Here is a 15,721-nt window from a genome sequence, read left to right on the forward strand (position 1 = left end):
TTCTCCGGTGTCGGGAGACATGTTAATGGTTCTGTATGGCCTTTCTTGTTATGTTTACATGTCTAATTATTGCACGACTACTGGTGTCTGTCCATCACACTATTGCTTTACTTGTCAACCAGCTAAAGAAATTCGGAGTGAAAAAACGTTGAAGCAGGTGTTGGATGTGGTGTTGGGTTCAGCCATGGTTTTGGAATAGGTAAGTGTTTTCTGTTGACATTTGAAGTCAAGAATATATACAATACATTATATTCCTATGTTCATGCTTTGATGTTCACATTTTACCTTGCGTATCAAAAATCAGTTTTCTTTTAAACACTTGAACCTTCTCCTAATTGTGACTCCTTTCTAAACGATCTGGAATGATTCCAGTGGAACAAAAGTCATTAGCTTATTTGTTACCACATTCACTATTACCCCTTTCTCTCGTGCACGCACATTAACCAGTATATATTTGTTGACGTGGATAGAATGATGTGATTCTTTATTCTCCAACTGCAGGACTTGCCTTGAAGCCTGGAGTTATTCAGCGGGTTCAATCTTCTATTGCTGTATGTTGATAACTGATGATTGATCTTTCTCATTAATTTTATAGATCCCTTCTAACACTACTTTATTTATCCTTTAGCTAACAATGGCTAAAATCATGATGCGTTTGGGAATTGCTCCCAAGATCCCTTCAACTCAGAATATCAAGCCTGGGTCATTTCCTAGTAAAAGTGCTCAATCCTCAATTGGCAGTGTACTAAATTTGGGAACAAAAACTACTGGAAGTACACAGCAGCATTTACTAAGTGATAGCCCCCACCAGAAATTTATAATTAGTTCCCCTGAATCAAAAGAAACATCAAGCCTATTTGGAAGCAGGTCTGTAAAGTTTATCTATGAATTCTTACAGAATCCAGTTCTCAACAAGGAAGAAACAAAGGTCAGTGAATTGGTAAGTGGCATGAGTCGCTTATGTTATTTACAAACAGTCATATATAAGATATTTGCTTAATTAACTTACTTTCCTCCAGTGCTTCAGTGAATTTTGATCTGTTTCCTAATATACAACCTTTTGCATGATATGGTTATGGTAACTCCCAGAAGTGACAAATTCACAGGTGAAGCATTGCCCATAAAATTATAAGCCAAGTTAAACAATTCTCCTAGTGCAAAACTATCATTCCCCATATGGCCATGGGGCATGGTGAATGCCATAGTGTCCTGAAATGGGCAGCGTTACTTGTTTCTTTGTAATTTACATTTGTCCAAACTACCACTGAGATTACAATCTATTAGTTACCAAAACATCTTATGTTTTTCTTCAAATTGACTGCAAACTTACTTCTACCCATAGACCGGCATCAATAGAATGTTATGGTTTACCTTTATCAAATACAATAATTCTGAATATCCAAATAAAAGGCCAATTTGTCATTGTCGTTTTTCATTTGCCATCGGATGAATAAATATGGTCAACTTGAGATTTTTTTTTAAAGGATCTCACTATTTGATTAGCGTACAAGTTCATTCATTTTCTTTTTTTAGCTTTAATATGTTATCTGTAAACAGAAGCTGTGAATTTAAAAATTTTACAAAATGTCTTCATTAGTCAGAGTCAATAACTTTTTGCACTCGACTTAACTATGCCTGTTAATGTTTCTTACAGGCGGAAAATCTTCGTGATCAGAATAATGTTCTTCAAGTGGTAGGTTCATGGCTATTATCCTCACTTGTCTTTTATAAGCAAATTCTATAAACAATCTAATACACATGAAATTTCTTATGGTATTAGTTGCTTAAACATCAACAAGTGATCGAACAATTGATAGAGGAGAATCAGATGCTGCGCCGTGTACTTACTGAAGACTTGCATGTTCAACCTAGCAAGTTGTACTCTAGTAGGGAGATTAAGAAGGGAACAAACTACCAATGTCCTGACTGTTTTGAATGCTCATGAAGAAAAGAAAAATCAACAAGGTAATAGAGTTACACACTGCCCAAATTTCTTATTAACCAAAGGTGAGATCTCTATCCCACTGCAAGACAATGATGAGAAGAATTAAGAAAAACTATGTCTGATGTTGTTTGCACTTACTGAGATAGTGTGAAGGTATATTTTATGGTAAAGAGAATAAGGCCATTTTCCTCATTCAATTTGTCCCGTCTTCAAGGACTTAAATTTTTGTTATTTCTATTATGAAAAATTAATAGTTATGTTGCATAACTGAAACAATACTTGCACAAAATACACTTTTGAGTTTTCGATGGAGAAATTTTTCTGTGGCTGTTTAAGAGAAGTGATTAGCTGGTTGGTATTTGTTAACTCCAGGGCTGTGTATAAGATCATAGAATGTGCTGTCTTGTATTTTTCATTTGGTCCAACACAACAACTACTTGAAGGTAGTCTGCAAACAAACATATTCATGTATCATGTTTTATTTGTTGACCTAGTTTTTTCATACAGTTTTGGTATGATGTTGTGCATTTACCGACAAAATAATTTTCTTTTGCTTTTTGTTTCTTTTCAGTTATTTTCTTTCAATCCAAAATCATGTTTTCCATCAAACCATGACAAGCCTTCATGAATCTAGGGTTTTGAATTATGTATGTCAAATTGTTCATTGTTACTTGAAAACCATTTATTCAATGTTCAAGAATCAAATTCCATGCAGGAGTGGATATTTTTGCTACTATTTATATCACTTATTCACATGGTTCCAGCTAGGGTTTTGACATTTGCACATTAGGCTACCTTTGTACAGATACCCCTTAGAAACCTAATAATTGTATATTCACCCTTGTACAAATTTTTACAAAACCAGGATTCTCAAAGGTGTTAAGCAGGGAATAAAGCTTTACTGAGGATAATTATAAAGTTTACAGGGGTATATATGCAACCAAAAAAAACCCATATTATTTAGCTAGTTTGGTGTTTATTTAAACATCTCACCAATTATCCCTCAAATAAAAATACCAGTATTTAATTATCCAAAAAGACTAAGTCAGAAAGCGTGATCAATCATGGCAACTAATTAACAATAATAAATAGTCAGTGATTTAAAATTATATACATATGCTTATCATTATTTTTGAATATTATTGCTAAATATTTGTAGTTTATTTGCAAAACTTATGTCTTGGGAAGGATGTCTATAAAATTGATTCTTTGAAACATGCAATATTAATTATAAAATGCTAAAAATGCATGTAATTGTTTCTAGTATTGATTTCATATCACTTTGATTAAATAAATATCTATGTGATATGTGAATAATCTTATACTAATAACATCACCTATATTTTTATTGAAGTCAAATATAAACCTTTTATTTTTTCTTATACTGTTACCAAACTATTCCAAATAACAAATAAGGAAACAAATACATACAAAACTTATTTATAAATTTGTATTCTTGTATATATAAGTAGTGAATGTCTTCTTATTTTTCTTCTGTTGTTGGTTGTTGCATACTTGAGAGAGAGAGAAAGAAACATCATCATCATTATTATTACTATTATTATACCTCTCTCTCTCTCTCTTCTCTCTCTCTCTCTCTCTCATTATTTTGTTCATACATTCTTGTCAAAAATAGAAAAATCTCTTTTTCCATTTATTATAAAAGAATTTTTGTTTTCAATTGAGAGAGAAAGAGAGAAAATATGAACACAAAAGCAACACATTTTAAAAAAAAAAACACATTATATAGATATAACTAATTATTATAATTATTATTTTAATAAAGTAGATAAACCACAAATTTATTGAAAGGAGAAGACAAGTATAACAAATAAGATAAAAAAAATAGTAAAGTCAACATCGACCAAATTAGGGGACATCACTAGTAGTGATGCACTATTTAAACGCATAGAAACATGAAACAAAGCTACCAAAACAAAGCAAAACAAAGATTAAAAATACAGTTTTAAAAACGAAACCACTCAGAAAGTGACAGAGGTTTTTATAAGGTCGACAAATAGAAAGAAAGATTTTTATGTTACTCCCCACTGATTTTGTGTTCAAGAAAATGAGGCAACACTTCAGCTTTTTGACTAAGTGAGGAGGTATTTGTTTGCTTCTTCGGAACTATAATGTTTTTTTATATATCCCTTTAAAAATAAGAAATTATTTACGTACCTATATTAAACAATTATATAGGTAATTATTCGCAAATAAAATCTCTAATTTCTTCTCATTAAAAAATAAAAAATAAAAAGCAACATCCGCATAAAACACCACCACGTATCATCAACTCCACCCACTCAAAAATATCATATTTATAACCAAATATATATATAGACAGTAGTAAAGCAAAAATATTAAAAAATAAATATACTGCAAATGTTATTACACTGTTTTTTTATATACCCAATAGAAAGGTGTTTGAAAATAAAATATGATGAAAAACAAAAAACCACTCCAATCAGTCTAAAGGCAGCTCTTATATTGGAAGAATGATACAATTCTTGTGTTTTTTCCTACTAAGTGAGAAGTTGAAACATCTAATTAACCTTTTTACAAAATAAATAATTAAATAAATAAATAAATTTACTAAATTGTGATGCCAAACAAAGCAAGCAAACTGATATATGGAACGGTAATATCATGCGGGAAAGAGAAAAATTAATAGATGACTTCAAACACTTGATAATCTCTTGAAACAAAAAGAGCTGAAAGCTGAAAGAAAAGACTAGAAAATAAACAAGCATTAGAAATCAGATTTAGACCGAGCATAACTCCTCCACCAACATGGCGATCCAAGCCACTCGAAAAATAGAGAATGATGAGGATTTTTGGCGCCCAAACTCGACCCAACGATCTCACAGCAAGTTGTTTTCTCTGGATCGATGAGATGCAAACGCTCGGAACTCATAGAGGATGTTTTTGCAGCTTTGTTAATCAATCCCGTGGATCGCCATGGCGATGCAATGATGTGGGTTGAGAGCTCACTCCGCAGACACCGGACAATCCGTGAAGATTCTATTTGGATTCCAGCCTCTATCACCGCAGATGGATAGAGCATGATAGATCGTGCATCAAGTTCAGCATTTATCGGAGAGTCATGGCGGACACCCAGAGCTCCTGCCAATAAAATTTTTCCCGGATTATTAATAACAATAAAGCCCAGGCCAGCCAAGAGTGATTTGTTTTTCCAAATAGATTTGAAGAACCAAGAGGAATGTGGTGAATTGTTAATTTGCCAAGGGTGCCAGTTGCCGTATTTGCTTTTGAAAATATCAATCCAAATTTTGTTATCCGAATTCAAAATAGCAAAAATATGTTTGGCCATAAGCGAGTGTTGGACAAGTCTGAGATTCCGAATACCTAGTCCTCCCTCAGATTTTTTCTGCGTGGTAAGGGACCAACCAACCGAATGAAAACCGGAATTATTGCCGCCATTACTCCACAAAAAAGACCTACCAATTCTGGAAATGGAATCAAGAATAGAAAGAGGAAGGTTCACGATCGATAGAAAAATAGTTTGGAATCGCAAAGATAGTGCTGTTAAGTAAAACCGAACGACCAGCTAAGGAGAGGTTCGAGTGATTCCAATGATTAATGGCCTTATGAACTCTACCAGGCAGAAAATCCAGTTGTCTCACCGTGAGTTTTCGGGAAATGGGGACCCCTGTATGAGAAAGGAAGTTACCCATCTTGAAGCCAAGAATTTTTAAAGATTGAATAAGCAATTTTTGTTGCACCAAGAGGGCGGTGTAAACTTGGATTTGGAAGGATTTGGTTTCGGCCCGTTAGTTTATGATATGATATTCGAGACAAAGGGAGACAATTTTTCTGTCGCTTTCCTAGAGGGCTTTCGTAATCAAGAGATAAGATCATCTACAAACATCGTGTGATTAAAATTTCTCACTGAGGCTACAGGGGAAAAACCGGGGACCATGTTGAGATTTAAAGCTTTTATTGAGAATAGCGAGAAAGGGATCCGGGAAGTAAGGAGAAATAGAAGAGGTGACAGGGGATCGCCTTGTCTCACTCCTCTCATCGCTAGTAATCCAGGTTTAGTGGTATGACCATTAATATTGAAGGCAAAGGAAGCAGAAGAAAGAGTAGCTTTGATCCAAGAGATCCAGCGATTTGAAAGGACATTTTGTGGAGGGTGGCAAAGATCGCGGTCCAATCGATAGTATCAAAGGCTTTCTCAATGTCTATTTTCAACATCATCCTAGGGAGGACAGAGGTATCATATTCTAGCTATGGGCAATTTCCTGGGCTGCAATTATGTTATCATAAGTGCCACGCCCCGGAATGAACCCCGATTGCTCGGGACTAATTAATTTATCAATCATGGACTTCAAACAGTTGGCCAAAAATTTTTGCTAAGATTTTATAGCAAACATTGCAGAAAGATATGGGTCTGAAATCGGTAACAGAGATAGGATTGTCATTCTTAGGAATCAAGGTGACAATGGTTTTACCCCAAGAAAAAAGGAATTTTTAGCATGAGTAAAAATGAGAAATAGCCTTAACAAGGTGATCACCAAGCACATTCCAATAGAAAATGTAAAAATTCCACATTAAGACCATCCGGGACGAGGACTTTTCCCGGGGCATTGAGTTGAGAGTTTGATAAAACCTCCCGCTTGGAGATAGGTTTAATCAAAAGCCTCACCATCCTCAACATCGAGCACGTGGAAATCATCCCAGTAAAGGCAAAAATCATAGAATTAAGGTCATGGTTAACTGGAGAGTTCCAAAAGATTATTGTAGAAATTGATAAAAGAATTTTCAATATCTCTCCGATTGGTATAGGTGTTACTTGAGGTGTCTTTGATCGTTAGATTCTGCTTTTTATGGTTCCCTAATCTTGACCCGATCTTTGAAAAAATCCAGAATTTGTATCGCCACCTGCAAGCCACAAATTCCTTGCACGTTGACCCCAGAAGATTGTTTTTTGCCTGAGGAGGGCAGCGTGGCGGTTTTTGAGAGCCCTAAGCCAAGTATTCCTCCAAGAATCATCCGAGAGGGTGATGTTACGGTCCAGAAGAGATCTCCTTTTCAATATTTTTGGATTTCTTTATCAAAATGGCAGGGCAAGAGCTCTTCCACCGCAAAGATTCCGCTTAGTACAAGAAATGAAAATGCGAGGAAGGAGTGCATGGGAGAGGAAGAAGAATTAGCATTCCAGGCACTGATAACATTACTATGGCACCCCTCATAGTCCAACCAAGCATTTTCAAAACGAAATATTTTGTTAGAGGAAATCGGGGAGTCGAAAGCCGAGAGAATCATAGGGGGTGTGGTCCGAGCTAGACAAGCTAAGTGTCGATTCGAAAAAGAGTTATAGTTGAGGGAGCGAGGGAGTTAGCTAGAAGCGATCTAGGGCGAGCCCATCCGCTGCAAGACCAACCCTGGTTATTGCACCGAGTAAAAAGCAGGGTCCCCTACAAAGCCAAGATCATGAAGATTGTTATTAAGAATGAAAGACGAGAAAGCTTTAGATTTGGAAGAGTAGTTATTGAAAGACCCCCCCATGATGTTCGGTAGCAGAGGCAATCGCATTGAAATCTCCCGTAAGGAGCCAGGGAGAGTTCAGATCGAGAAACTCTATAAGGAATTCCAAAGCTTTTTGTGATCGGAGAGAACACGGGGAGTTGTAGAAAATTGATAAGATCCAGGTTTCGTTTAAGGTAGAGATGATGAGATGCAGAACCAGTCTGGAGTTAGCGATCGGGGTAACTAAACCCAAGGAGCATTTCGAAAAGGGCAATAATGCCTCCCGAGAAGCCATAAGAGGGAATAGCCACCAATCCCAACACCGTTTGAATACATTACAAAAACGCATAATACTGATCGGAGTTCGACTTTGTTTCAACTAAGCAAATAAAAATCCGTTTAAATCTGCTCATGATCTCTTTGATATAATCCATCTGTTACGGTGTTCGAGACACCCCTGCAATTCCAAGTAAAAACCTTCATAAGAAACAAAGAAAGAGTTTGAAAAGGAAAAAACAAGGCTAGGTTTTCCTCCCTTTTTTGGCTCTTGAGCCGTTTTTCTCAGTCTCTCTGCGGGCGAGAGCCTTCAATTTGGCATCAGGTTGAAACTGTGCTAAGATCATGTCATCATCTGGATCATGAAAGGTTTCAGAGTCATCCGATGCGAGTTCCTCCATATCATTCGCAAGATTCTCCTCCGATGAGATCATCTACACCACCTTGTCAACTAGGTACAGGTGCCTATCCCCTGGGTTTGGATCAGGCACATGGGCGGGCGACGGAATCGAGGAGATGAGGAGAGGTTCGTCAGAATGTTGCTTGTTTGAAGGGAGAGTCAGAAGCTTTGGTTTAGGGGTGCCCAACGGGCGACTTTCCATCATGTCATGAAGTGTATTTGCGCGAGTGGGCGGCGTCAGTGACGATGCTTCTCCAAGCCTAGGGAAGTCAGAAAGGTGACTGATGGGGCCTCCCTTGGGACGACCAAGAGGCGTCGGGGAGCGCAAGAGCGTTGATGGCCCCGAGGTCCTTGGGATTAGGTAGTAGAGAGACAAGGGATCTCGAGGAAAGACGAGAATGCCCTCCTCTACCTGCATGTACTCCACGTGTCGCGCCCACACGAGAAGAGGAAGCCAAGTGTCCACGAGATGGGAAATCAGGTTGCCACGTGTCAAATCCCTGTTCATCGTCCCCAGTGGACGACTGAGAGGTAGGGTTCCGGTTACCGTTGTGGTTATCGCCCTTCACGCACCACCTCTACCTACCGGATCTGTTCGATTTGAGAGGCGATGACCCTTGGGCTGACCAAGGCCCAAATTCATTGTCTGCATTTTCCGAGGGCACCATGATTGGGATATCGGCAGCGATGTCATCTTGCTCACCCTCGACCCACATCCACTGCATTCCCATGTCCTCTAGCACCCGGCTCGGGAGGGTAGCTCCGAGGGCACATGAGGCCTGAGAATGGCAGTGGATTGCTGCGAGTGGGACAAAAGAGTATCGCCGTGCCCAACCATGCCGACACGAAACAATAAACATGAAGTTTTTCATAGAGAACTAAGATGAAAAGCAGAGAACTCCCGTGATTTGACCCGAGGTTCCTTGTTGAAGTGGTTGGCTGAGGTCCAGCTCCACGCATACCCTAGCGAACTTAGCTCTGGAACAATCTAAGGTATGAGTATCAACTTTGAGGACTCTACCAAATTGAGAGGCAACCGATTCCAGGATGTCTCCTCCCCACAGTTCAATGGGGAGATGATGGATCTGGATCCAGATTGCCGCTAGGTCAAGCTTTTCAAAAGCTGGTTGAAAAGTCTCCGACCAAGGAGAAAGCTGTAATATGCGACCTGCAACAGTCCAGGGACCGTCTCCAAGAAGAAGATTCTGCATCTCTTGTGTTTCACAACGAATGAAGTAGAACCCGTTTGGAAGATCAGCTACCGAGAAATTGCCAAGACCACGCCACGCATCCTCCATGGCCAGCCGCACCTGCTCAAGAGACGATTTGCCCAAAAATTTAGCATAGATTGAGGTTTGCATGCTGTCTCTGGCCTAGAGCCATATGTCATTGCTTATGGTAACAGCTGAGGTAGAATGGAGTTTGAGTTTGTCGAAATGCTTCTTTTGCAGGTGAGGAGGTATCTCGAAGGGTTCGAGCTTGGCCCCGGAAGAGACCACCTTAGCCTGAGAGACACCCGGGTTATGATTTGGTTGGGGGGAGGGGTTTCGCTATCCCGCTGGGAGCCATCCAGGAAATCCGATCGCCCGGACACCGTCAAGGCAAGAGGAGATCGGGGACTTATGAAAAAGCGAGTAAAAACATGTTAGCCAAACACTTGATAATCTTGGAATGAAAAGATCCCATCATAGATAGTCATAATGTACCAATTGAACCAATTGTTTAAAGGTTCCACACACTCATTGTCTTGGGGGTAAAAAGTAAAAACCTTCTCGATATCATCATCTCAAAAGTCGTTGAATTGGGATTCGCGGTGGGGATAGAAAATGATGACCATCAATATTATTCCAATCAATGGAGTTATATAAGTCCATGAGTTTGCTAGCAAAGCAACTTTTGCTTAGAGTTTTTTGAAATAAATAAACTCGCCAATCATAGTTACCTGGATAATTATAATATCGAGGCGACAAGTGGTGGAAGCCGAGACCAGCAAGAACAAAGCGAGTGAAAGACTCGGCAAAATCAGCGGCGGTTTCCGAGGGGTTGTTTAACAAATATTTGAAGACAAAGGGTTTCCTTCTACAATGTCTATATGCACCTTGTCTTTTCTCGTAATCCTTTAAAATGGGGAGGAATTCTTCAGGTAGGATTGCCCAGATGAAGTTACGGATGAGCTTAGTGATAACTTTGTTCCAGAAGAGATGAGACATGATTTCCAAGAGATTCAACCTCCTCCTCCTCCTCCTGTTGATGATGTTCCTTATGGTATCAGTTATTTCATCATCAGAATCAGCATAAGTTATTTGACTTGTTACTTCATCATTATCATCAGTATCAACTACAGGTGGTGCTGGTGCTAGTGCAATAATGGGGAAGAAACGCTTGATGAAAACCCAAAGGAAGACGAAAAAAAGATCACGAGCGATAACCAAAAAGAACAGGACCATGATGGCACATAGTATAAGGAGGAGCCCAAAGATAAATAGTTTCAACACATAGATGACATCCATGTTTCTTAATTAATTAGCACTTCTTTGTTTGATTTTTGCTATATATGCATTAATGGAGCAATGAATATATGCTTTATATATATATATATATATAATTATTATTGCACTTCTATTCTGACTCTAACTGTAATTTTTAATCATGAAATATTATAAGATAAGCTCAGAAATTATTTTTTAATAGTAAAGTTTCAAATTCAAATATATATGAATCTAATGTGCATCAGTGCATGTGTTATGGCGCGAGAGAAAGAAGTGGCGCCAAGTGATAAAAGTAGATGAAATTAAAAAGGGTCACGTGACTGGGAGGATGCAACCTTAGAGAATACGGTTACGCCTACGTGGCTACTTGATATAAAAAGGCAGTGAAATGAAGTCTGGAAGAGAGGGGCCGCATAGGAGAAAGAAAGAAGAAGGTTCTTGGCCTGAATAGGGTTTCCGGCGTTCGTCTCCGGTGATCCGACGGAAGGGAAGCTATTCCCAGATACTAATATATTCAAGCCCTAATTTCCATTTATCTTACTGTTTTCATTGTATGTGAACTCTATTGTTGGTTGATTTGTCTCTGTCATCTGTGGATTTGTCTGGTGATTTGTTCTGGGATGATGAATCTTTATTAGATCTGGAGTGAAGGTTTAACATAGATGGATATGCATGATTGAGTGGTGAACTCTTAAGGAATTACAGTTTATTTCTGATATCTCTTTGAGTGCTTAAGAAATTCATCACACATCTCCACAACAAATATGGATCGTAAAGCAAAAGAATTTTACTGTGGTTCTCAAAGAGCAGTACTACGCCTGGTTTGCACAGTATATGGTTATGAAAAGGTCTGGAATCATGTGTCTTCAGCATGATATTTATTATTTCCGTTGTAAAAAGAACTTGTCTTGCACATCGAATTTTGTATTACTGATCAAAATATTTTTGGCAGAGCAAGCATCGAATCAAATTTCCATGATCTTTATCTGAAGTCTTTCCTTTTCTCTTCTCTGTATGAATCTATGAATTGGGATGTGTGTGTGTGTGTGTGTGTGAACTTCTGATAGCCATCCATATGGTGTATTCTATGCAATGTCCCTTCAAACCAAGTTGGGACTGGTGATGCTATGGTCCAGCATGGTGCTGAAGTCAGTTCGGTCATGTCCTCATTTTCTGTTGCTGCTACTGCTTCAGAATTGCACATGGAAGCATCAAATATGTCATCACGATTCATCAAACATGTCCTCTTATTTCTCTTGTGGATGATTCCAACTTCATTTAAATTTGGTTTTTAAATTACATTTTTGTTTTTATTTAGTTAGAAAAGTTTGATTGCTAAAGAAGCCAGAGATGCTGAATTCAGGTCAGCACCTTTTAATTCATCTAGCCTGTTACTTTTTTATTTTGTTATTGTTTATTTCTGTACTTTCAATCATGTTCGTAGAAAAATAGATTTTTATTTATGTCACTGTAAGTATAAATATAATTACAAAAAAACAAATAGGCATAATAACCAAACTAACAAGATATAGATTTTTATGATATCTGTTGGATAGTTTTAACTGAACTACATAAGGATATACCAAGAATGGCAACTGTGGAAAGTTCTGAAGCATGTATTTGTGTTTAGCATGTGGTTGCTGAGGTGCCTGATATCATATGTCGACATGTAAGCCAAGATGAAGCTGCTTTAGCTGTTGCTCATAAGGTATACTTCCTTCTCCCATATTCAAATATATGTTATCCTTTTGTTCACTGTGTGCATAAGTTAAATTTTAACAATGGAACAAGGTTTTAAGAGTTCATATGAGAAATGAGAATGCCTCCAATTTTCACCACATCAATTTGCATGTTGCATTTTCATCTGCCATACGGGATGTCTGCAAGCTTGTTGTCAAGGAATTGACTAGCTGGGTATGCACAACTGATTTCAATTGTTGTGCCTGATTTTTGCAAATGTCTGCATATAAACTAGTTTACTGTTAATTACTTTGTCCAATTCTGTCTCAGCCATATTATCTCATTTTTATCTTAAATAAATTATTTGCTATTTAATTAAAATGTGCATCTGCAAGATTGGTTTTTAGCAATCTTGGAGTTGATAAGATCTTTGTTTTACCACTAAGTATTATCATATGTACTATTCGCATATCCTCTGCAAAATGGGTATTACTTTTTGTGTGTACATCTGTGAGCAATCTTAAATAGTATCTGGTCATCTTGCGGTTATTGCATTCTCTTGTGTTTAAATTGTCATAAATTTGTTTTTCTATTTCCAACTAATTTATAGTTAGGGAGCAAATAATTGGCCTTTGAATCAGGGGTTATCTAATAAAATGATTTTTTTTTAAATATATCTCAAAGATTTTAGTAGCTCAATGTTAGGGTTGATAGATCCATGAATAGCAAACTGTGAAGTATGCCATGTCTTCTTAAATGGTGTTAGTTGAATAAATCCCATCATCAGTCCTTGTGCTTAGTGATGGTCTTTATTTAAAGTCTGGACAATGTTGTTAACTGCATCCTGTTGTCTTTTTGTGGCTTGACATTATATATGAGTTCCCTTGATTTTTGGCCAACATCATCTTTGTTCACTGTTAATACCTGATTTTTAAGCAAGCAACTCATCAAAATGTTTGGGGCCTGCCTATTTTCTCTTAATCTATTTCACGAAAACATCCTAGTCATGGTTTGTTATTGTACATGATGTTAATTCAGGTCAGATATCAGCAGGGTGAATGATGTCTGAAATATCTATTCATTGACACCACTTTTCTTTCGGATGTGTAGATGATTTACTCGGATGGGGAGTGGAAGTTCAATGCAGAGATTACAATTGCCCTTATTCATTCTGATTTCCTAATTCTTGCAGAGTACAATGTACATCTTGCTAAGCTTATTGATGGAGGGAGAAATAGTATGTTCCAGGCGTTATATTTGTTGGCTTGTAGCTTCATTGCACTTGAACTTTTGTTGCCATTCAGGGTGTACTGTCGTTTAATTAACTTGTGTTACTACCATTTTTCAGAAGTTGCTTTGGAGTTCTCCATTTCTCTTGTTGGAGCATTGGTTGTTCAGGAATCTGGAGTTAGCATGTCAGAATTGTACAATCTAATTGATGGCTTGGCAAAGGCATGCATATTATTTTGTTATGAAAATTTTCTTATGACCATTCTTGTTCTCATGTAAATTCTTCATTGGAATCTTCAGTTAGCAATGAGGCCGGGATCTCCAGAATCATTGCAACAGTTGAGTAGAGATTTGTAGGAAAAACTCGGCAATCTGATTCCCCAGTCGACTTTCTGTTAGCAAAGAAGAGATGGCTAAGCAGTTGAAGGATAGAAAGGTCAATTCATTACATCCAATATGAGAAATCTACTCTTCGGCCCATCTTTTGAGGCTTTTCAGTCATGAAAGACATGTTGCCATCTTAGCTGATCTCACAATGAGTGTGCTAATCTTCAAGGTGACAGATTTATTTTATATTTATATTTATATTATTAAATACAAGCTAAACTCATGTTAATAAAATCAAGAAATATTAAGAAATGAGTAGAAAAGTAATAAATGTGGATACTATGAAGTTGAACAACAAAAAGAGTATCAAATGTATTTATCTGGGAATTCTGGCAATCTGTTCGAATTGTTTTAGCATCCAACTTTTTATGCCAATAGGTTCCATTTAAGATTACAAGTTATGACTCCCTGATATTTATTTAAATAGCAGCTAGGGAGGTATAATGTTTAGTATGCTGAGTGTCTAGTGCACCAATAAGTTAAATTGTCTTATTAATTACTGTGTAATTATTATTATTATTATTTTTTTATTTTGTGCCATTAAGATGGTGGTAGATTGTCAAGGTATGTCTTCATAAATGTTACTTAAAACTTAAAAGCTTCTTTTATTTTCATGCAGAGTCATGCATAGAGATTGCTATTGTGGTCAATGAATTCCTTGGTATTTCTCTTATGTGGTTCTATTGTTCAGTTCCTGGGTATAACTGGGTACACTCAAACTTGAAGTCTTTTAAATATCTCATATACTTGTTTTCATAATGAAACCAATGTCATTGGACTTGGTATTTCTCTTATGTGGATCTAATCAAAGTACAATTCTAATTGAAACCATCATGCGGTTCCGTTTTAGTGTTGTTAGTGGCTGGCGGGAAACCGGGAGAATTGTGCGACATAGTTGCTCTAGATTTCTGGGGGCCCACACTCAACAACTGGCCAACTTCTGCCGCATGCATCATCGATCAATTATATATCATGTATGCTATGAAAAGGATTTCAAAAAAATTATATATATATATATATATATATATATAGATAAACCTCATTTATTTCATACAATTCAGTTTAAAATACTAAGAATTGTTTAAAAAAATTTAGAAAGTAAATTAATTTTTAAAACAAAATTAGAAAATAAATTCATAATTTGTGGCAAGTGATAAACCCTGTCGCTTGATAAATTTTCTTAAATATTATTTGTATGTGTATTATATATATATATATATATATATATATATATATATGTTGTACAGTTGTATTTTAATAAAATTAAAATTGTATTGAGTAGAGTTTAAATAAATATTCATGTAATTTATAATCCTAATTTTTCTAATAAAAAAATTATCAGTCGTTAATGTTCCTAAGAATGTCAAACCTTATCATTTTTTCTCTTTGATCTCTGTTCAGTTTTTCAATAATATTTATATAATTTAGTCTCATAAAAAAGTTTATCATTACTAAATAACTTCATCAGATTTCCAAATCCGACTGTTTTTTTCGGTCTTATCTTCAATGAATTGTGTGAGAAACCATGCATGTCATTGACCAAAGAAGTCGTAATCCTTATCCCTCACATATCATTTTTGGGGAAGAGAAGCGGGGTGAATCAGCTGAGAGGCTACAGGATGTGCTTGATGCCGATGGAGCAAATGGAAATGGTGCAGTGTTAACGTGGTACTGGAATCATTTCGTCACATAATCATCTATTCTGAAACTTTACGAAATGTGTCTCACGATAGAATCGAACTCATCAGCTCGATAAGAAAGCTACATCGATGACAGGTATCTGCAAATGAGACCCGCAGGTCATTAGCTTACCCCTCACAT

At 36.9% G+C, this 15,721-nt stretch overlaps 1 protein-coding gene across 1 annotated transcript; it reads left to right on the top strand.

The window, feature by feature from the left end:
* Nucleotides 1–144: 144 nt before the first annotated feature.
* Nucleotides 145–1,945, top strand: LOC120278661 (the record flags this gene model as incomplete). Its single annotated transcript, XM_039285390.1, has 5 exons — nt 145–199; nt 502–551; nt 629–940; nt 1,655–1,693; nt 1,781–1,945. Coding segments are annotated over 5 exons (621 nt in total), but the record flags the coding sequence as incomplete, so codon positions are not given.
* Nucleotides 1,946–15,721: the final 13,776 nt, after the last annotated feature.

Source organism: Dioscorea cayenensis, chromosome 16 (assembly GCF_009730915.1).
Source record: "Dioscorea cayenensis subsp. rotundata cultivar TDr96_F1 chromosome 16, TDr96_F1_v2_PseudoChromosome.rev07_lg8_w22 25.fasta, whole genome shotgun sequence".
NCBI lineage: Eukaryota > Viridiplantae > Streptophyta > Magnoliopsida > Dioscoreales > Dioscoreaceae > Dioscorea > Dioscorea cayenensis.